This window comes from Diaporthe citri, assembly GCF_014595645.1.
Source record: "Diaporthe citri strain NFHF-8-4 chromosome Unknown scaffold_1, whole genome shotgun sequence".
NCBI lineage: Eukaryota > Fungi > Ascomycota > Sordariomycetes > Diaporthales > Diaporthaceae > Diaporthe > Diaporthe citri.
Window position 1 is genome coordinate 3,209,961 of NW_025064846.1, and position 22,502 is coordinate 3,232,462.

The window sequence follows — 22,502 nt, forward strand, 5'->3', positions numbered from 1 at the left end:
ATAGACGGCAGCCAAAGCCAGAAACTCGCGGGAGGCCTTATTTTGTTTCAGGCAGAGGTCTGCCGGCCAGCAAATGCAGAGCTGCGGTCGGCTGCGAGACGGGCGGCCGAGGTTGGGGGACAATTATCGAGGCCGCGGCAATTGCGAGCGACGTCAATGGGCGAGGGTCATGTCCGAGGCAGACTTTGTTGATGCAGGCTGTGGCTATCGAGGTAACATTGGACAAGCGATAAGACATAAAATATTAACTGCTTCGCCTCGTGGCTCCTTCGACAGCGACCGGTCAGTCTGCAACTGGTTGGCTGCTGGCTGAGCTAGGTAGGCACTATTGTGTCTCGAATGCTCCGCGGGGAAACCGCGAGGGTGGGTGGAAAGACAGAGAGTTGTTGTGTGGCCTGCTCCTTCGTCAGCTGAGCGAGTAACAGCAACGCACTCTGGAACACGGCGAGACTGTTAGGGCTGCAGCTCTGATAGCCCCCACACGGCATCCCTTCGACACCGAAACCATCGCAGTGTAATCTCGCCTGCTCCTCTGCTTCTTCCTCCTCGTCCACCGTCGCGTGCACACGCCTTTGCAGGGTTGGCACCTCTTGACACCTGCAGGATGCGGTCTGCAGCGAACAGGATCGGGCGACGCTGTCTGGGGCGGGCCCGGAGACCTGATTGGCCTGGGGGCTGCAGAACTACCCAGAGGGGCGAGGGCGGGCCACCAGTCCCTAGCCCGGCAGCCAAGGCACTACCGTAGTAGCGACCCGAAAGCAGGCCAATTTTAGCACCTTCTGTACTTCTCTTCTTCGGCGTATACGAGGACTGCCTTATGCACATGCAGGGCCGCCCGCGCCGCTCCTTCGTGATGGCAATGGGCCGACCCAACACGGTGGTCTGGGATGGGGTGAGGTGAGTTGAGGTGAGGCACACACACACTCTCTCTCTACACGCACATACAGGCTGCATGCGACCACCGTTATACATAAGCATGCCTTGCTCCCCTCCCTTCCCCGCGTGCCGTGCAGTGCAACCTCGAGGCTTGATCTGGTCATTGACGGCTGCACCCCAACTTCCGTCCGTCACTCAGTCAGTCATCATATCTCACCTCGAGATCTCGTGTGTGCACACACACAAAAGCACACATACGGACACACACAGCAGACTCCCGACGACCCTGCAAGCTGAGCTGAGACCGCAACAATGCCTTCAGTCCTTCTCACCCTCACACCACGGGACTCGCAACCAGATTCAAATACAGACTCAAGCGCAAGCACATCCGCCACAGACTCGACCCGGACATGGGTAATACTAGCAGCCGTAGCTGCCCTCTTAACGCTTGGAGCCTGCACCGCATTGGTTGTCATTTCATACTCAAAACGACGCCTCCTCAAGCAGCAACTCGATGAGTCCCGCCGTCGAGACTCCGGCTTCGCCTGGGAAAAGCCCACCAAAAAGCGGAAGATGACCGCGGAGGACCTAGAAATGGAGGCCGAGTCCACACGGACAGCAATGATAAGGAAGTCACTGGCGAGCAGGTCGGGCCGGACAGCGTCGTTCGCCACCATGAGCACAGCCGACAGGCCGGAGAGCAGCATCGCGGGCGACTTGCCGAGGTACGACTGGAAGGACTTCGAGGCAGGCATCTCACGGCATAGCTCGGTGGCGAGTCTCCGGAGGTCTACGTCTTCACCCCTCCCCGAACTGCCTGCGGCAGCCGTCTCGCGCTCCTCGTCGCCGACCAGGAACCCACTGCTCGCCGGTCGCGCGGAGCTGCCCCCACCGCTGGAGCAGCACCCGTGCCTGAGGTCGTGAGCAGCCCGAACGCAAAGCGGCGGCCGGGAATGATTTTAAAGCAGTAACAACAGCGTGCCTCGCGACTTTTCTTTTTCTTACAAAGCCCGGTCGGCATGGAGCGTTACAGGCCAACGAGAAACCTTGGCTGCTCGGGAGACTTAATTTGGGTCGCACCTGCGGACAATCATGTGTTTAGAGCGTTTTCGGTGTCCATAATTAAACCTGCTGCATATCGCCAAGCCCACGTCGAGGGTGTTCGAGCAATATAAGACAAACATTCAAGAGGCGTACGCGTGCATCGCCACCCATGCTTTGTGTGGATCTTACAGTCGAGACCAGGGCACTTATACAGTAGCATGGGGCTTGTTCGTCCGATGGCAGACCGTGCTAGCGCATGAATGGCTCAAGCTGTTGGTGTTGGCAACCTCGGATTAGACTCCCCCATCCCATGCGTTCCCAGACTTCATCTTGCGTCTGCTGCGTATTACATCGTAAGCGGGGCAAGCCTGGACCGGTTGGGTCGTCGTGGATGCCATCCTTCGCATAGATAGCTGAGAGGCTAAGCCTGCTTCGCGACACACCTCTTTGATCTGTTGGACCTCGCAGCCAATGTCCGGGGATGTAATTATCACGGATGGCCCAGCTTCCCACAACAGGTAGAACGGGTGTTTCACACCCATAATTGCCGCGTGACAGTTCGCGCATGTACTTCGCCATTAGATGTGCCTATAGATTCCCACAAGTGGATTCATGTGACTTACACCAAGTAACATTCCAAGCTCACCTCCTACTCGGGAATTTACTGGAGACTAGACTGGTTGCTAATTTGATATAAGCAGGAACTTGTGCCTTTTTCGCATTTAGAGTTGCTAGCCTGCGTGGTGTAAGTGTCAGTCCTTAATAGGACAGTTCAGCATGATTGGGCTGACAAGGCTCGATTGTGCTCGCTTTTGGATTCAGCAGCGAAAGCCCAGTAAATACTGTAGGAAATTCCATCGAGAAATTGTACACTGTCAAAAGTGTCAAAGGAAGAGAATGAACCAAAATTACATAAAACGAAAACAAAACAAAAACAAAGAGAACTTCGATCATGTGTAATCTCAGACGCGTAGGAATTCCAACTCAGCTCAAGAAACCAATCTCTTTCCAAATATGCACGTATTTCCGAACCAATTCCTCACTAACTGGCTTCACAGCTCTCAGCGACTTGAAGTGCTCCAGACTGTTTTTGGGGTCCAGGACAAGCCCTCCGTAGGACATGCGTATATAGTTATCGTCGAGAAACTCCAAGAGAGTGGAGGCTGGATTGTTTCACTGGGGAGCGGCCGCCACACGCTTGACCCACTCGTCAAAGGGAACGATGTCTTTAATGCCCACAGCATCAGCCAGGATCGCGTTCACCTCCTTCCACGGCTGGCCCCAGGGGTTCTCGAGATGATAGAAGCGGTGGGGCTCATGGTCCGAGAGCACCAGGTCGGCGAGGGTGTCGGCCATGTCGTTGACGGGGGTCCAGTACAGCTCGCCGCCGGGCACGTCGGGCAGGGCGCCCAGCGTCTGCGACGACTTGACGACGAAGCCGAAGTGCTCCATGGGGTTCCAGTAGCCGCTCGTCTTGGAGCCCGCGATCTGGCCCAGGCGGACGGCCATGGCGCGGAACCGGTCGGGCCGCCTGTGCAGCGTCTCGTCGAGCATGCGCTCGCTGCCCCACTTGGCATCGCCGTAGCCGTTGGGGAGGATGCAGTCGATGCCGAACCGCTCCTCGGGCACGAGGACCTGCTTCGCCATGGCGTCGCTGTCCCGCTTGCCGCAGAGGCCGACGACGCCGATGGACGAGACCATCTGGAAGCTGAACTTGAAGGACGCTGGGCGCTGGGAGGAGACGTTGCAGGCCAGGTCGATGAGGCTCCTCATGACTTGGAACTGTGGCTCGAAACCTTCCAGGGCGCGCTTGCCGCTCATGGGCCAGGCGCTGTGGATGACATGGGTAGCCGTGCTCACGAGCCGTTCATAATCATCTGGTCCGAGCCCCAGCATGGGCTTCGAGGTGTCGGTCTGGAATACGACGAGCTTGTGCTTCAGGGCCTCGGGGGAGCGGATCCCTTTGTCCCGCATAGCCTTGATCTGACGCTTAAAGGGCTCCTCTCGGTGCTGGCGGTTCACACAAATAACCGTCTTTACGTCGGGCATCTGTACGATTTGCCAGGCCAAGTGCGATCCTAAGCTTCCCGAAGCGCCCGTGATGATAACGACCTTCTCATCTTCCTTCGGCGCGGACGCTGCTGCAGGAGGAGCTACCGGTCCCGAGTATCCGTCCGTGTACTTGGCGACGAGCCTGTCAACGGCTTCCTCCCGGGCTGCCAGGGCGGAGACTTCCGCCGGCGTGTATATGTGCTGCTGCAGAGACACGCTATTTGCGTTTGGTTTCTCTTCTTTCTTGAGAGTCGCGACTGGTCGACTCATTTCTTCGGGAGGATCGTCTCCCACAAGCGCTGTCCTCAGCTCGCCCTCGGTGGGACACTCGATAAGCAGGGACTCGTGCTGGATGTCCAGCTCCAGCTCATCCCTGAACCGGCTAACAATGACGAGCGAGAGCAGAGAGTCAACGCCGGCGTCGGCGAAGTTTGTGCTGTCTGTCAAGTCGGCCTCGGCGATACCGCTCTCTTCGGCCACAATTGTCAAGGCCTTGGCGAATACACCAGATCTGGCCTCGTTAGTGACCACATGAATCTCCTTGGGCGGTTGAATTGGAGGTGGGACATGAGTACGATTGGCAGCAGGTCCCTTGGGTGCAGCCTTTGTCTGAGGAAGAGGTAGGTGTTGGAGCCGGGGTTGGAGGATGAAGCTGTTTGGGTAGTTGCTTCTGAGCCTTGGACGCGGTACCACTTTCGATGGACAAGATGACTTTCAAAATTTTCCGAGCAACTTGTTGGATCTGGGATCATAGGTTAGTGAGATCAGAGCACTTGGACTTCGTGGAAGAAAGAAAAGAATTCCAAGACGAACCGCAACATACCCAATATGGGCAACAACTTTGTCTTTGCTGTTTAGGACCACAACACCACCGTGCCACAGACTGTCCCCAGAGTCTTTCACCTGCGTATAATTCGTGCACTCCTAATCAAGGCTGAGGGGCTCAAACAGCTGGAGCGAGCTCCACCCGTGATTCATGAACACATCACCTTCCAGATCGGGGTCCGCGAATTCATTGCAGTTCATGATGAAACCGCACGACTGGGTCAGGGCATCAATCACGCCTGGGTGGGTGTGGAAGTTGCCGTCCCTCTTCACCGTGGAGAAGCTTAGACGGCTGACCGCCTCCAGGGTGTTGCTGTCGAGGAGCACCTCGCCGGCCGCCCGGTAATCCGGGTGGAAGCGTGCCAGCGGCCGGATGGCACGATAGCACATGGCGCCGGTGTAGAGGGAGACGGCCCCGGAAATGACACCGTCTCGGAGATGCTGGAACTTTTTCTTCAGTTCAGGGACGTTCTTCTGGGCCCTCTGTTGCAGAGACCCATCCTTGAAGACGATTCTGCACCAGGCATGTTCCTGCAAATTCTGCTTCTTCTGTTGTCACAGTGAGGTAGTTTGTGTCGCCAGCCGAGACAGACATACAAGGCAGAAACCTACATCCAAGGACATGAATTTGATAACAGCCGATTCAGATGACCACTCCACGTCGGCATGGGCCTGCATGAGCTGTTCTTTTGCATCGGGCTGCAGTATCAGCATTTTGAGTATCGTCATGTCTGTCACATCTACGGTGTCCTTTGCCTGACCAGGGCGGTATCGCCGGGCCAAGTATGTGCCTAGACTCAGCGCAATACCCGCGTATACCGAGGGCGTGCACAGAGGAACTCCGTCTACTTCGTGTCCCTGCACAAGCGGGCGCAGGTCAGGCCGGGTGATGTCGGACTCGACAACCAGACGAAGTCCACCAGCGTTCTCTGTCTCTTCGACTAGCCTGTGGATCGTCGTGGTCTCAATTGTTGGGATACAGCCGTCGTGGATCACAAGGGGAGGGTCGCCCTTGCGCAGGACCAGTCGTTGACGTACTCGATCCAGTAGTCCTTCAAGTCCCAGCTATAAGTTGGCAAGGTCAAGACGTTGTGCGATGCCTCGAAGTCATCATGGTGCGCCATCCAGCGGAGGTCGGCACCCGCGGTGTACATTTGTTTGATTGTGTTGTCGAGGACTGACCAAGCCGATCTGCCATGCTGCGACGATGCAAGCGTGGGTACGTGTGAGCCGAGGACAGCGCGTACCATGCCGCCTATGGCTGGGTGGGGACCAATCTCGAGCGTCATGGTGGTGTCGTTGACGATCTTTCCGCTGCGTGCTGCCATGAGCGCCTCCATCATGTTGACGGCCTGGCGAGAGTGGCGGACTAAGTATTCGGGGCCGAAAGTCCCATCACCTTCAACAATACTGCCATCCAACGGGCACAGCACAGGCAGGGTGGGCTTGCAGAAGGTGACGCTCCGGGCGACTTCCATCAGATCCGGAAGCATGGGGTCTAGTTGACTCGAGTGGAAGGCGTACGGGACGTGCAGGGGAGTCGTCTTTGCTCCGGTGAAGGTGAGAATGGTCGCCACCTCAGAGATAGCCTCCTTGGTCCCGGCGAGAACGGTCTCAACGGGCGAGTTTATGCAAGCAAACTCGATGGTGTGCCTAGCATCTCCCAGAGCGGCCGTAATCTCCTCGACCGAGCCCCTAACGACAAGCATAGCATGTGTACCTGGCGTGCACTTTTTCTGAAGGAGCTCGGCTCGTTTGCCCACGAGGTAGATGGTATCGGCATCCGAAAGCACGCCGGCGTATGTAGTTGAGGGCAGCGTACTCGCCGAGACTGTGGCCCACAATGGCAGCAGGGGTAATGTTCCACGATGCCCACAGCTTTCCTAATGCGATCTGAAGGCAGGTGTTTGCCAGCTGCACAGTGACAGGTGTGAATGTGTTGATATCTTGCTCCGTATCAGCTTCGATAACCGGTAGAATCGAAGGGAAGCCTAAGCTTTGGCAGATTTGATCCAGCTGATGCACCTCCTTGCGGAAGAAGCCAATATTGGTCAGAAGCTCCTTGCACATGCCGGGAAACTGTGCACCCTGACCAGTGAAAGTGAAGAGGAACTTCGGGCCACGCTTAGGCCTCGTCGCAGCTGCGTTATTCTGAAGGGCCGTCTCAATCTGCGTACAAAGCTCTTCGACACGCGAGCCAGATAGCATGACGCGGTGCTGATGATGCATTCGACGGGCCGTGGTTGTGTACGATAACTGCCCCAAATCGACATGCGGATTCTGCTTCAGACATCTGAGCAAGTTCCTGAGGTTGCCTTGAACAGAGTTGCCACTCTTGGCCGACACAGAAACGAGATGAACGCCTCTTGGGTCGACTTTAGTGCACTCAGGTCTTACCGGCGCGTCTTCCAGCAGAATTCCCGTGTTGCCGCCCGCGGCGCCAAAGTTGTTGACGATGGCTCTTCTGGGCTTGGAAGGGTCGGTGTTGGCAAGTACGACCCTCAATTTCTGACGGTGCGACTTACACAAAAGCTTCGCATCCTTCTATTGAGCTTCTTGGAACCTTTGATGCGGTGTCATCGCCAAAATGATGAAAGCACAGGTTATAGAGCCGACATTCCGGCGTATCCTCGTCGATATATCTTCCAACGGTGGTCGCGTCAACTGGCTTGTCGATAAAGCTAATGTGTTTGCTTTGTTGTGTGATCCTGGCCCAGGCCTTCCAGTCAGGGTATAGATCCGCCAGCACGAACTTGGCGGGTGCTCTGTCAAGTATACTCAACCTGTGGTTGAGGACTCTTTCCAGGATGGGAGTTGGCCCACCAGCACCTGCACAGCAATCGATGAATGTATAGTCCCCGGGGCCCAGTAGCAGCTTCGATACCAATACGTCGCAGGCCTGGGCTGCGGTCGACGATTTTCGGCGAGGCCCAACCGTGTTCCACATGTGGTGGAGTGATTTGTGTGAATACTCGCGCAGCCATGCTGGGCACCAACTCAAGTCTTCAATCTCAAATAGCTGCAGACGAGGTAATAGGACCATTATGGCAAGGATTGTTGGTATTTCTTTGTGGCTTAAGGAATTTCTGCCACAGTTCCAGTGTTGAATCAGTTGAGCGTCAACTTTACCTAGACTTGGAGGCATTGGGTCTTGCAGATCTATGTCCATTTGAGCAGTGTTTGGATTCATGGCGATGACTCGCAGCTTGCAACAGCATAGCTTTCTGAATGGCGAGTGTCGACTCCCGACTGTAGAACAATTGTCCGGCAGCCGAGTTCCGCGGGCGCCGGGGAACGCACTGAGCTGTTTCGGGAAATGCTTGGCCAGAAAAAGGTGCCTCTAAGTTAGACCCTTTCGGGCAGACAAAGTAATCGGAACTCTGTTGTTGAGAATGTCTCGGGAAAAAGACACGGATTGAAAGGTCTTGAGAAGTTCCAGAGCACATAATCAAAACAGCAAGTACGCGGACCTTGGATCTCAGCCGGAATCGCTTCGGGGATCAATCAAGGTGCGCGAACTAATCATGGGCACACGTAGCTGATTTCTGACCAACAATGAGTCTAGTACAATATTAGAGCGCTCAAATGCTACCAGTCTACAGGTCTTACGAGGAAAATTGCAATTACGACATGATATGATTGAACTTGAATTGACTTTACAATGTGACGATAAGCTTAGTCCTACTCACCCCCGATTTCAACTTCTCAAGCCCATCCCCAATGCTCTCGAGGCCTTTCCCGACTACCTCTATCTTCAGCGGGGGTTTGAAATCTCCGTCCCGCCCCAGCTTCGCCAGGACCGACATAGCTGACATGCCTCCCGCAACGCCGAAAGTCTGACGCCCAGAAGATTTCACGGCCTCCACTCCCGCCGGGATGCTAAGCTGAGTGTCTGTGACAACAGCACTATACAGCTTTGGACCATCAGCGCGCAAGGTATCAAACAGACACGGCTGGTTCTCGGTACCGGCTCCCAAAACTGCATCCAAGATAGCATCAACTCCCAGGCCATCAGCAGAAGCCGCCTTAATCGCACCGACAATGTCAGGAGTAGCACGATCTACACAGGTCGTTGCTCCGAGAGAAATGAGCGGCGCGTGATGACTTGGCGATGCTGTCACCACGATCTCCAAAGACGGCGCAGCGATTCGAAGAAGCTGGATGGCGGAGGCGCCGACACCAGAACCACCACCGATAACGAGGACACTGCGGAGACTTTCTTGTGAAGTGCGCGCGTTCTCTTGGAGAAAAGGCAGTGTAACCTTCAAGCCGAGGGTGACCGCTGCCGCGGCGGTCAAGTAGCAGATTCTGGCAGAAAGAAACAGTAATGCGTGGTTAGCCTGGAGAAGACACGTCGCTGTCCTCGTGTAAAATGGTTACTTACGGGACGGAAGCCGCTTCCTCAAAAGTCCAAGAGGGCGGCTTGTGCGCCACAAAGTGCTCAGGCACAGTTGAAATCTCCTGGAATCCCCCTGCCCGGTTGTCGTGGCCAGCTAGGCTGAAGACTTCGTCTCCTGGCTTGAAAGCACTGACGCCCTCACCGACGCTCTCGACGACGCCGGCGACATCCGAGCCAAAAACGGCCGGCCAGCTGTCGGTCATTATCCCATATTCAAGCTTCTTCCAGTCCACCGGGTTCAAAGCCACTGCTTTGTTGCGAATGCTGACTTCGCCTGCTTTTGGCGTCGGGGGCGATACGTCAATTACGGTTAACTCGCCCCCCTTGCGTGTTGCGATACATCTCTTTGTCATCTTTTTTCCGGCTCTTGATAGTGGAAGAGACTGGCTCCTGGGGACTCTGATGCAGTGCACCAAGACGTTTGCGATGTTTCCTGACAATCTCAGGCAAATTACAAATCCGTCCTGTATTATAAATTCATCCTGCATACTTGCATAAAGTTTGGAAAGTTTGTAATCGTCCCATGGGGAAAAGCATGTGTGGCGCGGGTTCCCCTCCACTTTCCGGTTGCTCGAACTTTAACGTGACAAAAGCCGCCAGTCCCGGCCTCCGCTTGCCGACGTCCTGAGTGCCCCTCGGCGAAAGCCGTCCGAATACCATGGTAAGCCCTGTCGTAGTCCGTCTGTACAATGCAGGCGGATGTCACGGACGCAAATAACCATAGGCCTGCGTCTACAAGGCAATGTGTTGGTGACGTGGGTACGTACGTAATTGATGATGCCACAAAGTGAAAGAGGCTCGTGATATCACACACAACTGGCTCTTGCATGCCACAGAAACTCCAATTTCCAAAACTCTCATATCTTTTACGTTATGGACGCAAAACATGAGGCTTATGCTGCAACACTCGATGTGAACCACTTCAAACCCGAAGATGTTCCGTGGCGTAGATTGGGACAATGTGAGTAACGTGACACCCATGTGCTCAGCGCTAATTGTTCTCCGAGTTTTGGGATTTGCCACTTACATGTTCACCCAAACATCAGATTTCTGGAGGCCGATTGAGGATGGGACCAACACGCAGTACCGTCTGGCGGTGATTGAAAGCTTAATTCCACCCAGGAGCGACGGTCCAATCGTCCATTTCCACGAGATGCACGATGTCACGGCACAAGAAAGCCTATTGCGCTAGACACCCAAAAGAGGGACGTTGTAATGCCGAGAGCATTACCATGGCTATCACCTATATAGCGTGCTGTAACACACGACGAAGGCTTCTTTGTCACGGTCAGTAAGATTGTCCCAGGTCATGGCTCCCACCAGTCAGGTGTGGCCCCAACGGCGATTGCAATATTATACTGACAATGAACTTTGCGATCAAGAAGGGAAAAGTGCGCTTCCACGTTCCGGGCAGACCGACTGTAGACGTTTGTGCCGGTGAGGCTTTGACTGTGCCTGTACGCCTGCCGCACAAATTCAGTAACCCATTCGACGAGGAGGCGGTTTTCATCAACACAGCCACTCCAGGGTTCTTTATCCGCTACTTTGAGCTGTTGGAGAACATGATCGGGGGGGGGGGGGTAAAGTTTTGACGCCTGAGATAAATGCAGAGGCCCTGAAACGCCTTGCCACGATTCCAGTGCCAGTGGAGAATGTACAGCGTCTTGAGTCGCAGGGCTGGCCAAGTGTCAATGGTAATAGCAAGTGGGCATAGATAGAAATATAGAATTTAGACGAAATTTATCATCACAGCTTCAAAAGTTTTCCTGCTTCGTCTTTGGGCATGTGTCTTGGATGCTGAATCTTCTAGGTGTTCATTTTCGTCCCACTCAAACTGTTGCTGTTTCATTCATACACTAACATGACGTATAACACGGATCGGAGTTTAAGGGCATGCTTATTGGGAAAGGTGCAATGGGGACCACGTCATATGCAACTAGAAATTCCATTCCCTATATGTGAAGGTCTTTCTCAAATCCCATCCATAGACAACTCCCTTTTGGCCGGCGTTAGTCTACAGAGAAGACGTGGCTTTTGCCAAAAGCCCCAGATCCTTTGCCTGTCCAACCACGACAGCCCCTCTTCTGTCTCTACGAGCTCTAGATCGAACCGCCACAGAACGCGGGCCAGTAGTAAGCTCATCTCAGCTCTTGCCAGATTCTTGCCCAGGCAGCTTCGTGGGCCGAATGAAAAAGGCTGAAAGGCTGCGAAGTTGTCACCAGGGCTTGTGTCTTTCCCGCTCGCGCGAAGCCACCGCTCGGGCCGGAAGCTCATCGCATCTTCGAAGTTGAAAGATGATCTGTAACAAGACAGGTGGTTGACACCGACCGTAGTTCCAGCAGTAACATAGCGCCCGTCGATAGTCGCACCACCTTCAGGAACCCTTCTTGGCATAGTGATAGACACCGGTGGGTAGATCCTCATGGCCTCTTGAAGAACAGCCTCAATGAACGGTACTTTAGCGAGTACCCTGCTGCTAGTTATGTCGGCCTCGCTGATAAACTCTCTTCGAACCTCCTTTACGGCCCGCTGGTATTCACGCGGGTGTCTCAACAGTAGGAATGTTGCCCCAGCCAAGGCCGTTGCAGTTCCTTCGGATCCAGCAATGGTGATCGAAGAAGAATTTGCGAACATCTCAGGTTCCGAAATTCCTCTTTTCGAGCTTTCGGAGTCATCTGCTGACGCGTTTTCATCCTTGAGGTACTGGAGTACGTAATGCTATTACTTTTGTCAGCGAAGGTTTACTTGCCTCGGACACGATGAGTAGACGAGTGGGGTGATTATCTGGTGACTCATGCAGGCATCGCGAGCATTCGAGGAGACCATCTGTTATGCACAGCTACTCCATCGAATTCCGATGTTTAATTCAGATAGTGGTGGTGATTGCAGGAAGTATGGGAGGATCCTAAGTTGCCCAAAAGTCTTTGCGGTCTGCAGTAGGACCCCGCGATATGCGAGCTCGGACAACCTCTACAGCTCGCCTCATATTTTGTTCCCGAGCTCCAAGTTTTCTTCCATGCGGTCGTGTCGATACTATACTCCGTATGACTTTGAGAAAGCGTGAAAATGACAGTAGCCCATAGTATTTCAGCATTTGATTGACGGTAAGCTCCTGAGCGCCGAATGGAATGGCAGCAACGAAAGGCGCTGCTTTTCCATTAGCTACACACCCGAAATCCTGGCCAAAGGCAAGATCTCCTATGAGATCGAATGCTGTTTCAACGTTTGGTCAGCATTGCAGCTCGCAGATGACATTCACCCCTGAATTGTGGTGTAGCTCAAGCCAAAGGTGCCACCAAGTAGTTCACCTACTGGCAAAAGTGTACCAATCTTTCATATCGACTGGGCCGAGACGAGAATGAGAGTGTAATTCTTCGCAGAGTCTTGAAGCGTAGAGATTCAAGATTGGTTCTTGCTCTCGGGGTGCCTTCTCGGAAAACGCGTGCGACATCAGGCGTCGTTGGCGCGTGTGAGTCTCCCGATCAGCAGTTAGAAGGTCAATAATCGGGCCCGAGGTGTAAGCAAGAAAAGCAAAATGGTAGAAAACAGACCAATCGGTTGGATTGTGTTTCTATGCACTCACCCTGTGCCCCAGTGGGTTTGCTCAGTGAGAAGACGGGATCTTTTGCTATTTCAACACTCCTTTGGCCATAAATGGTTCTCCAAGCGGTGTCTGACGTATAAGAAACCTCGTCCGGAGCCACGCGTACCACCGGACCATAGACCTGGTGCAATTCGGCAAGACGATGATTCAGTAGACCCCTCCACTGATACCAACACCAGGTTAGATGACTAACAGCCCATAATTTGGGGCCGGGGTGAGAGTGTAGAGAGTGCAGGAACACTTTGCGCCAGGTACGCACCACGACCTAGCCGTTTACTTGTCAGAGATAAATTTCAGGTGAACTCCCAGATTCTGGACATGAATCTACGCGAATTTTGTTTTCCACTGACATTAACGGTTAAATATCCTAGCATTCTTTCCAAACGAAAGCACATGGCTCATTGTATGCGGGAAGTGGACGGCTTTACTCTCCCTAGTTCGCGCCGCGCGCGTGAACTATACAGCGAAAGAGAGATATACTGCAAGGGGCGCTTGCTTCTATGCTGGTCATCCTAACGCCCATGCCCGCGGACCTGGTCAAGGTATACATACCATTGGCAAGCATGCAGAAGGTTTAATAGCGGTTGTAAGAAAAGGCAAACTCGCAAGCTGCATGCTCATAGATAAGTCTTAAGTTTGACCGCTTCCTCTCGTGCATCTGCGACCCACCTCAGCCAAAAGTTTTCCAGGCCGGACGCCGTAACAGTACTGCACAATTAATTCCCGTCAATACAAGTCTATCATGTCCGACTCATCTGCCAAGAAAGAGGTAAGCGGGTGTGTCCTTATCCTCCAGAGACAGAAGGCAAGTCTGACCTTGCAAAGAACTGGAGCCTTCAGTCCCACGACGGGCCATGATCCAACTGCAGAGTTCGAAAGATCAAGTGCGGCCGGGAGAAGCCGGAGTGCAACATATGCCGGCAGGCTCAAGTAGAATGTGTTTATACGCCTCCACCCAAGCGAGTCAATCACGTCAAAGTCTTGTGAGTAAGATCAAGGGGAAGCTTCCTTCTCCAGGCCAACACTGATTCCTTGCCTTTGCACTAGATGCGAAAGCTTCGACGAAGTTAACGACCGCCTAAACATGGTGCAAGCCCAACTCTCGGCCCTGACTTCCATGTTGGAGGCGTCCAAAGCGACAGGACTCGTAACTTTCCAGCGAAAGATGCATACGTGGGTGCCAGGCCCGAGCACAACAGACGCGCTTCGTGCCCGACTTTGCTCGACCACGATTCTGGTGGCCGGATCGTCCCAGGAGGTTTTGTCATCCGTGAGGAAGGCACTTTGAACGAGCGATACTACGGACCTTGGACACTCGACCACGAGTGTAGAAACTTCAGCCGCGATGTCTCCTCTTCCAACATCTCAGCTGTGCCAAATTTGTTACAAAAGCTCCAACGTGCGCTTGAGACTACACCAGCCGACCTCCCAGCTCCACAATCACAACACGGCCAGAACAGCGAACGCCTGCTGCCCAAGGTGTTCCTTTCTGTCATGGTGGAACATTTTGTGAACCAGGTGGACTTCTGTACAGACATATTCCTCAGAAAGTCACTCGACGCTGCAGTGGATAAAGTTTACTCAGACTCAAGAGACCCCCTTCACGAGGCTTGGGCTGTGTGTCTTGATCTCATTTTCCTCTTCGTTCTCGGTGCTGAGCAGCCACTGCGAGCTGCAGATCATACACAGCCCCTCTTCGACGCTGTTCACTCTGCAATCGGCAAACAGCAATTGTTCATGGCGCCAGATTGATTGCAGTTCAGACCCTAGCATTGCTTGTGAGTGCCCTCTCAGCCATCCTCGTCCCCTGCCCCTCCCCGCCCTCCAACCGGCGGATTTCCTGTCACTATCGACAGCAACGGGTTGTAACCTGTTATCACCAGTACTGACAAGGCATGCCGAAAACACAGAGCCTTATCGCACCTTCGTATTATCCGGAGAGTATCAGTGATGTGCTTTTTGCTCAAGCCTACCACATGGCTACGATGATGGGTCTTCACTGTCACGATGCCATCGCGCCAGCTCAAATGGACCTGGACCTCTCATTGGATGAGATTGCCGAGCGAAGGAAGCTCTTCCGATCTCTTCACATACGTGAAAGGTGCTACGCCACCGCTCGCGGGAACTCTTCGTCGACTTCCACGCTATCTGCCGATACAAAGTCGGGGTCTTCCTTGCGTGCGATGAGCCAAGATTCGTCAAGTGCGACTCTGACGGCTGGACGCGGCGGGTCACCATCCGTTTCAACAGGCTATGACGAAACCAATGAGCCTTTGTTTAGCATAGCAATGATTCAGGACGAGCTTCATGCCGCCATATTTCCAGGCAACCCGCCAGAAACAAGAATGCTAAAGCAGAAGATGGCGTTAACGGGCATCCGACAAAAGTTAATCACCTTCGCCAAGACGCACCGACTTCCATCTCTTACACGACCAGAAACGTTTCAAGACTTGAGCATTCACTTGGCATATCTTGGAACCCGGATCCGAGCATACGAGCTCGACTTAACGGATGGTGATGAGCACAATGTCTTGGACGACGCCCGTCTTTCTTGCTTGTTAGTCATGTCAGCCTGCTCCGATGAAAAGGGACTAGAAGCAGCAGCCGCAAACAAGCTGGACAGACTGCTTCACCGTATGGCCTTCCGTAACTGGCGAATAGATGATACACCTTTTCCGCGGCGGTCACCACGGGAGTCGAGTGAACCAGCCGGAGAACTGCCAACCGAGGGAGAAGGAAGCCTCAATAATTCGAAGGCACCAAATAAGCGATTCTGGCCGTTTGGGACTGATTCGTTAGCCTCTCCTAATACGCAGGTCTTGCGTGGGCAGCGAATCTTAGAACTCATACCGACTTCAGCCATCTTCATACTCGCGCGAAACATCCTCGGAATTCAGACCAATGTCGCCTCATCTCAGCAAGTTTCTGCACCTTCAGACTCAGACCCCATATCACAGTCACACCGGGATGAATTGTTGGGAAATGGGAACGAAGACTTAGCCATACTCCACGAATTTTCTCGCACCCTGGAGTCTTCACTGGGGGTATCAAGTGAGGCCCAGAACAATTACAGCTCCAAGTTGCTCCGGGTGGTCCAGACACTTGTGAACTTCATTCGCGAGAGCAGTGGCCTCCCAGTTCGGCAGCCTTCCTCGCCCTCGGAGATGAGGCAAGATATGTTTGAATTCAGCGCGCACGCCGACATGCCCCAGGACGGCGGGCTCAGTTCCTCCGCGTCTGCAGGTGCTGCGGAAGCATTCATGAGCTTGGGCACCACATGGGAGAGCCCCCAAGCCTCAAATACTTTTTCTTTTCCGTTTTCACCCTCATTTGATCTGTCCAGCATGAATATCAGCACCGTGACAGACTCTCTATTTGACTTTGATTTCTCACAGCATTTCGACAGCGTGGGCGGCTTCATGAGCCCCGCAGAGCATCTTCCTGAACCAGATTCGTTGAGAAGTGTGACTGAGCAAGAGAAAAGAAAGAAGAGATTGCGACTAGATTGTAGCCAGGAGCTGGACGGCCCGGGAGACATCATGATGTCAAGCTGGCCGCCACGGAACAGAGCGACAATGGCTAGGGGCAGCGTGTAACATTCAACATGAGTAAGAAGGCCCCAGGACGTGATTAAAAAAAACCAGATTTCGACATTGGATGGTTATATGGTTCGGATCATCGACGTGACTCAGCACGATACTGCACGTCATCCATCTCGATACGGTTTGAAGACTTGCAACTTTGGCTTGCTGGAACACCCTTGGAAAAATCATCCTCAGCGCGCGCATCGCTTTCTTAGAAGCTGTATAGATTGACTCATGCATAGGCCCTTTAAGGTACAGGACAGGGTCTCAAGGACGACCGATTGCAGTGTATATGACACTGCGCTCTTTATCGAGTAATTGAATTTCTATCGACGCCCGCAATTCCATGAAATTCCTTTCGTGAAGTTTCGCGAAAGCTTCAAGAATCCTGGTGGCGGAAATCATCATATGTTTGTGAGGGTCCGCAAACTCAATGGTCTATCCGGGCGATCACCCGTCGTTCTCCAATGCTTATACCATGCGATGTGCTAACTGCTAACTGCAGTCAGACATAAATCGTCTTGGGGAATCAGGTAAATCCTCTCGTGGTCACATTGACTGAAAATAAAAAAATCAGAATACTACGTAGTTGCTTCGAACAGGGGACAGACTCGATCAGGCGCTGACGGCGTCCGAACCAACGGAGTGGTTGGAAGTGGAACCCGGAATCCGAGCGATATCTGAGCGGACGGCAAGTTCCATGACTGTGTATGTATCTACAGGATTGAACTATATGATAGAAACGCATGAGTAGTCACAATCCTCTCTATTTTGTGACGTTTGGATAAAGTACTTGGGTTTACATTTTGTCGAAATGCATTCGCCGTCGACGCTCAGGTAATTTGGGAAGTGAGGCCGAATTCACTTAGGGCCAATTGAGAAAGCTGGAAAATTACTGGCGATAAGAAAGAAAACTTGCGAGACACAAGGCCTAGGCCATTAGATGTCAGCTCAGCTGCCACTAACTTTTCAGCGGATGGATCCGTGAGTATGAGAGGCGTTTCAGTTCTGCCCGAGTTATTTTTTCTCTCTGCAGTAATTTCAATAGATACTGTGTAAGGATAGAAAGTCCAGTGACTGAGACCTTAAGTGACTGCAAATGTAAACCAACGCAATGATGATGTTGGCACATCGGCCGCACTGCTTTCTTGATGTGGAAACACCGCTCAGTCACTCATAAGGCCTTTCAAACACTCAAAAAATTCCTTGAAATAGTCTAATTGGCGTTTCTTAGCTACTTAGACCCAATTTCTCAAGTCAAAAAAACATCCTGAGTTCTCGAACAGCTTATCTCACGGAAAACGGCTTCGATTCGAATTATGCCCAAACTTGTGGGACTATAAAATCAGAATGAGCATTGAGCTGGTAAGCTTTCTGATTGAGATTTCGTTGGCAGTTGCATATCTAGCTGCGAGCGGAGACTTCGCCCTGTTTACTTGCGTTCTCAATCTCGCCTGGCCTCCACCCGATCTTGAACATCGGGCTGTCCTTGATTGCTTTGGAATTGCTTGCCTTGCGAGCCTGCTCAAGCGACAAATTCACTTCTCGTACCCCTCGAGGTTTCATTTCACTCTCGTACGCATCAATGGCATCCTCCAATGTCTTTTCCCGAGTACTCAGAGCTTCAATGATGGCGTCGACCTGATGGCGTCGGCCAGATTTGCGGCGTCTTTCATAGCGTTATTGAGGCCCTGGCCACGTTCTGCGACAAGTCAGTCTTTCTTCCACAAAAGCCGAGGAAATCCACGTCCCGGACTCCGCCTATGACCGAGAGGTACGTCAACTTACGAGGTACCATTGAGTGAGCGGCATCCCCTGCGAGAGTCACACATCCGCCGCGGCTGTCCCATGGCATGTCAGGAGACCATTGCTGACCTGGATAAATGGGAATGCTGCCATCGTCTTCTATTTTGAGTCCTGCTGTACGAAATGGTTCGCAGAACGACGAAACAAATGATTTGTAGTACTTGACGTGCGTCTTCATATCTTGCAGATCTTTAGCATGCGGCGGGCCCCACCAGCCTATGTAGTTCTGAAACTTCCATGAGGTCGGGTCGTCGGAATCCTTGATATCAAGCGTTGCAGTTGAGCAATGTTAGGCAGAATGTCCCATGATGGATAAATTTGGTTTCTAATCGAGTACCAACCTGCAAGAATTGCATTTCCAGGACGTTCCGGGTGGGCCGCTATCTTGAAAACAGGGTGGAGGGTCTGGAGTAGACGAGCCTCATCGGCGGTGTAGTTGCTAAGCGGAAAGTTGATCATGGTGAGGTCGACTGGCTGGAGCTCAGCATCCTCAGCCCCCACGAGAAATTGACGGACTATGGAATGAGATCCGTCACATCCAGCAACGAGGTCACCAGTCTCCGGGGTGCCATCACGAAAATCTGCAGTGACTCACCCTTGTGAATCCATGCTTAAATGCGAAAGAGTCTTTTCAAACTGTGCACAATCGGTACCATGTTAGAAATCAATTCTATCTGTTTCAGAGCTGGGCGGGCACTTTACCTTGATGTCCAAATTCTGCTCATATGTCAGAAAACGTCACAGCTTCATGCGAGAAACACGATTGACGCCTTGCATAGGAATCTCAGCTATCAGCTCGCCGGTGAAGGCATCTACGTATGGTACGCCGCGCATAGACGCTTCGTTTTCGGTGAGGTCTGGGTCACAACGTATCTCTCTCAGTCGAGGTACGAGATGTGCTGGTAGCAACTTCGCGAGGTACTCTTGGCCCCAGTGCAGTAGCATTCCCCAGTCACGAGGCCGTTTATAGAAATTATACTGGTTTTCCCGCTCGAAGATTGTGTATTCTATACCAGCCTGCGCCACCAACAGGTATAAGCTTAAGCTAGTTGAGAGACAATCGGCAGGCTATGCTTGATAATAAATGAACACACCTGTTTCAGACCGGTAGCTATAGCGAGCCCACAGTTGCCTGGTATAGGATGTCAGTGTGAAGTAGTTCGTGGTAACCGAATGCTCCCTTTTTTCACTTACCACCACCAATTATTAGGACTTTGAAATTAGCCATTGCCAAAGCTAATGATAAGTAGAGAATACCGGTGTTCTCTCTTGGGATTGCTTTGTGGGTTGAACTTGTACGACCACCACGGATACCATCAGAGTAGTCAAATTCAGTACACCACTGAGAGGTGTTACCTGTAAAACTTGCCTTCACTTCCTGTTCTGTTCCTGTATTTGATCAGGGTCAATACTCATTACGTTTCTCAGAAGTGTTCCCTCGAGCTTTAGCATACAGTGCTCTTAGCTAGGGTCACCCCTAGGTGAAGTTACGTTGCCCAAACGGGATATGTGGGGCAACATCCATGTAAGGTGAGTGGTCAGCCCAACCCGTCGCCAACCCGTCGCGCGTCGGCAGCCGAATTGAGCCAGGTTTTCTCCGTCAGCCAAACGGGCGTCGGAGCCCGCAATGGGGAGATGGCCGGGTCGCTCGGAACCGCGAGCCTTCAGTCACATTACGGACTAGGCTACAATTTTGGGAGAATAATAGACGACCAAAGATGCCAAGGAATTTGAGGCGGCCGAACTTGCACGCTCAGCGGCCTACAACGAAATACCTTTCAGTGAAAGTCGTGATGTCCCCATTTGCATCACTATTAAAGCCAGAGCCTGAGAATATGAACACTGCGTCACTTCCCATGCACCACTAACAGCCTCTATTCTCTATTTTCAGAATTGAAACAATCCAAGAAGAGAGAAAATGGCCAGAACGCATCGACTACTCAGCGTGACAATCTGCGCCACGCGCAAGCCCGGCATGGGCCAGGACGAGTACCACCGATACATAAGCGAGACCCATGCGCCTCTCCTCAAAAGACTCCTGGTTGAAAAGAATCGTAGACTATACTATGGTACGTGTCTTGGAAATTTCGTTGGCCCTCAACTTGAGATTTCAAATCAATGGCAAGGACTGAGCCCTTGTGATAGCAACACAACACATCCGCCCTGATGAAAGATTTGTCCAAACTCTACCCCAATCTTACGGTAGTCAACCATTCACCTTACGACGCATTGGTGACTATTGTTTTTCGAGATCCTCAAGACTATATCGACGTCAAGAATGACCCACATTTTGTGAATGTCGTTAACCCGGATCATAAAAACTTCTCGCGTCCGGAAGGCACCCATATGGCGTATGGCTGGGTTTGAAAAGCACGTGGCAGAAGGGAAAACTAATTTAAGAATTTCAAGAATCTCAAGGAAATCTCAAGGAAGTCTGAATATGAATTGAAATATTTAGAAATGCAGAGCACAAATGACTGCTTTGACAATGTGCACTTCAGCTTCTGTTCACCCTAGGCCACACATCTTCAGACATACGCATGGTCTAATATCACAGGTAATGATGAAGACCAGTAGGTACCTCGAGCTCTATTTTAAACAGACATCTTGTCTTACCGGCCAACACTCAACATTGAAGCTTCCATGTGAATATATTCAAATGGGCATTTGCGGGCCCGGTTTCCAACAGCAGGCATGCATGCATAGACTGGCTCAACGTAATTGCTGAGCTAGCATAAAGCCTGCTGGTCCGCCACCAACAAACACGTAGTCGACTTCGGTCATAGTCTGGAGATAAGAGGTAGACACGCATATGCAGCGTCAGAGCGAATGACAGATGCACACACCGACAGCTTGCATGATTCATCTATCTACGGCTGCGCTCGGAAGAGTACTTTTCTGGTCCAACAAACCTAAAGCAAGTCCGACTGAGGCAACCACCAGGGATAGGGGGCTTCTTCCCGCTCGGCGGTCGGACAGCGCAGAGGTGGTGTAAATCTGAACTGCGAGGCATTCACACGGGATCATTCACTGAATCCGTTGGACAGCTTTGTATTTTCCTGAATTCCAGAAAACTCTTAGCCAATAATGTGGTTAAGTCTTTTGCCCAACCACGGCCAAAGCTAAGTGGCGGAGACTCGGAATACCGCCGCTGCCATTTCTCCACCATGTTGGTACTCCGCACCGTTGGGGCGTCAGCGAGTACGCAGTATTTCAGGAAGACTCGCACAGTTTGGCTGCAGAAAAGTCTCAAGGTAGCAGGACAACAACACTTTTCACATGTACGAAGGCAGAATGAATCAGAGGCGGCGAACAGAGTTGCGCGATACCGGCCGGAGGATATTCAATTTCCTGCTTACAAAGGCCATTGTGCCAAGGTCTCGGTCATCAACGGTGCAACGGCGCAAATGTTGTCCAGCATGCTCGTCCACCCGGCCCCGAGCTCAGCCGTCCACAAGTACAAGCGCCTGGCCAGCTACAGCTTCTTGGTTGAATCGTACCACCGGTCGCAGAAGGTCTTATTCGATCTTGCTTTCGTGAAAGACCTGCTCACCCGGATGCCTCCTTCCCTCAAGGCCATGCTTGCTGGAGGCACCGATGTTGCGGATCCGGTCATGAAAATAGAGCGTCTCTGTGACGTCCCCGACACACTCCAGGCACATGGACAAGACCTTTCTGGAATCAACAGCATCATTTGGCCGCACGCTCACATCGACCACGTCGGAGATCCATCCGTCTTCCCGTGCAGCACGGATCTGGTAGTCGGTCCGGGGTTCAAATCTGCCTACATGCCCGGCTACCCCGTCAATCCTAATGCAACAGTCTTGGACAGCGCCTTCCAGGGCCGTTTTGTGAAAGAAATTGATTTTGGCAAACACGGCTCAGACATTGCGAATATTGGCGGGTTTCGCGCCGTGGACTTTTGGAGAGATGGTTCGTTTTGGGTCCTTGAGTGCCCCGGTCATACTGGGCATCGCCTTGGGGCTCTGTGCCGTACGACACCAGACTCTTGGGTCTTGATGGGCGCTGACTGTTGTCGTAAGTAGTGCACTGTCTGGAGTTCTCCAAATGAGGCCAATTCCCATGATTTTTATCAGACAGCTGACCGCAATGAAGACAGCGTAGCACAGCTAAGATCCAGCCAGTTCAGAGCCTTGTCACAAAGTCTTCCCGCCAACATGCTGAGCCCTTCAGGCTCTTTTCAATCAAGTCCGTGCCCCTGTGCACAATTGCTGCGTCTGCTGCACACTAGTGGTCATAGCGACAAGGCAATTTATGAGTTAGCACCGTTGCTGCAGGAAGATGCAGGTAA

The 22,502-nt window shown here is 52.5% G+C and overlaps 6 protein-coding genes across 6 annotated transcripts; 3 read left to right on the forward strand and 3 right to left on the reverse strand.

Moving 5' to 3' along the window:
* Positions 1 to 1,188: 1,188 nt before the first annotated feature.
* Positions 1,189 to 1,800, forward strand: INS49_000857 (uncharacterized protein; the record flags this gene model as incomplete). The annotated part of the gene is made up of 1 exon (XM_043161692.1): positions 1,189 to 1,800. The coding sequence occupies one exon, from the start codon at positions 1,189 to 1,191 to the stop codon at positions 1,798 to 1,800; it is 612 nt and encodes a 203-aa protein (XP_043030198.1).
* Positions 1,801 to 3,093: 1,293 nt separating this feature from the next.
* Positions 3,094 to 7,840, reverse strand: INS49_000858 (uncharacterized protein; the record flags this gene model as incomplete). The annotated part of the gene is made up of 7 exons (XM_043161693.1): positions 3,094 to 4,483; positions 4,540 to 4,714; positions 4,962 to 5,346; positions 5,410 to 5,743; positions 5,836 to 6,492; positions 6,620 to 7,261; positions 7,323 to 7,840. 7 exons carry the CDS (start codon positions 7,838 to 7,840, stop codon positions 3,094 to 3,096), a joined length of 4,101 nt encoding a protein of 1,366 aa, XP_043030199.1.
* A 613-nt stretch (positions 7,841 to 8,453) lies between these two features.
* Positions 8,454 to 9,549, reverse strand: INS49_000859 (uncharacterized protein; the record flags this gene model as incomplete). The annotated part of the gene is made up of 2 exons (XM_043161694.1): positions 8,454 to 9,105; positions 9,182 to 9,549. 2 exons carry the CDS (start codon positions 9,547 to 9,549, stop codon positions 8,454 to 8,456), a joined length of 1,020 nt encoding a protein of 339 aa, XP_043030200.1.
* A 5,227-nt stretch (positions 9,550 to 14,776) lies between these two features.
* INS49_000860 (uncharacterized protein) lies at positions 14,777 to 16,396 on the forward strand (the record flags this gene model as incomplete). The annotated part of the gene is made up of 1 exon (XM_043161695.1): positions 14,777 to 16,396. The coding sequence occupies one exon, from the start codon at positions 14,777 to 14,779 to the stop codon at positions 16,394 to 16,396; it is 1,620 nt and encodes a 539-aa protein (XP_043030201.1).
* A 1,604-nt stretch (positions 16,397 to 18,000) lies between these two features.
* On the reverse strand, positions 18,001 to 18,649 carry INS49_000861 (uncharacterized protein; the record flags this gene model as incomplete). The annotated part of the gene is made up of 3 exons (XM_043161696.1): positions 18,001 to 18,086; positions 18,173 to 18,370; positions 18,532 to 18,649. The coding sequence occupies 3 exons, from the start codon at positions 18,647 to 18,649 to the stop codon at positions 18,001 to 18,003; spliced, it is 402 nt and encodes a 133-aa protein (XP_043030202.1).
* Positions 18,650 to 21,357: 2,708 nt separating this feature from the next.
* Positions 21,358 to 22,315, forward strand: INS49_000862 (uncharacterized protein; the record flags this gene model as incomplete). Its single annotated transcript, XM_043161697.1, has 2 exons — positions 21,358 to 22,123; positions 22,311 to 22,315. 2 exons carry the CDS (start codon positions 21,358 to 21,360, stop codon positions 22,313 to 22,315), a joined length of 771 nt encoding a protein of 256 aa, XP_043030203.1.
* Positions 22,316 to 22,502: the final 187 nt, after the last annotated feature.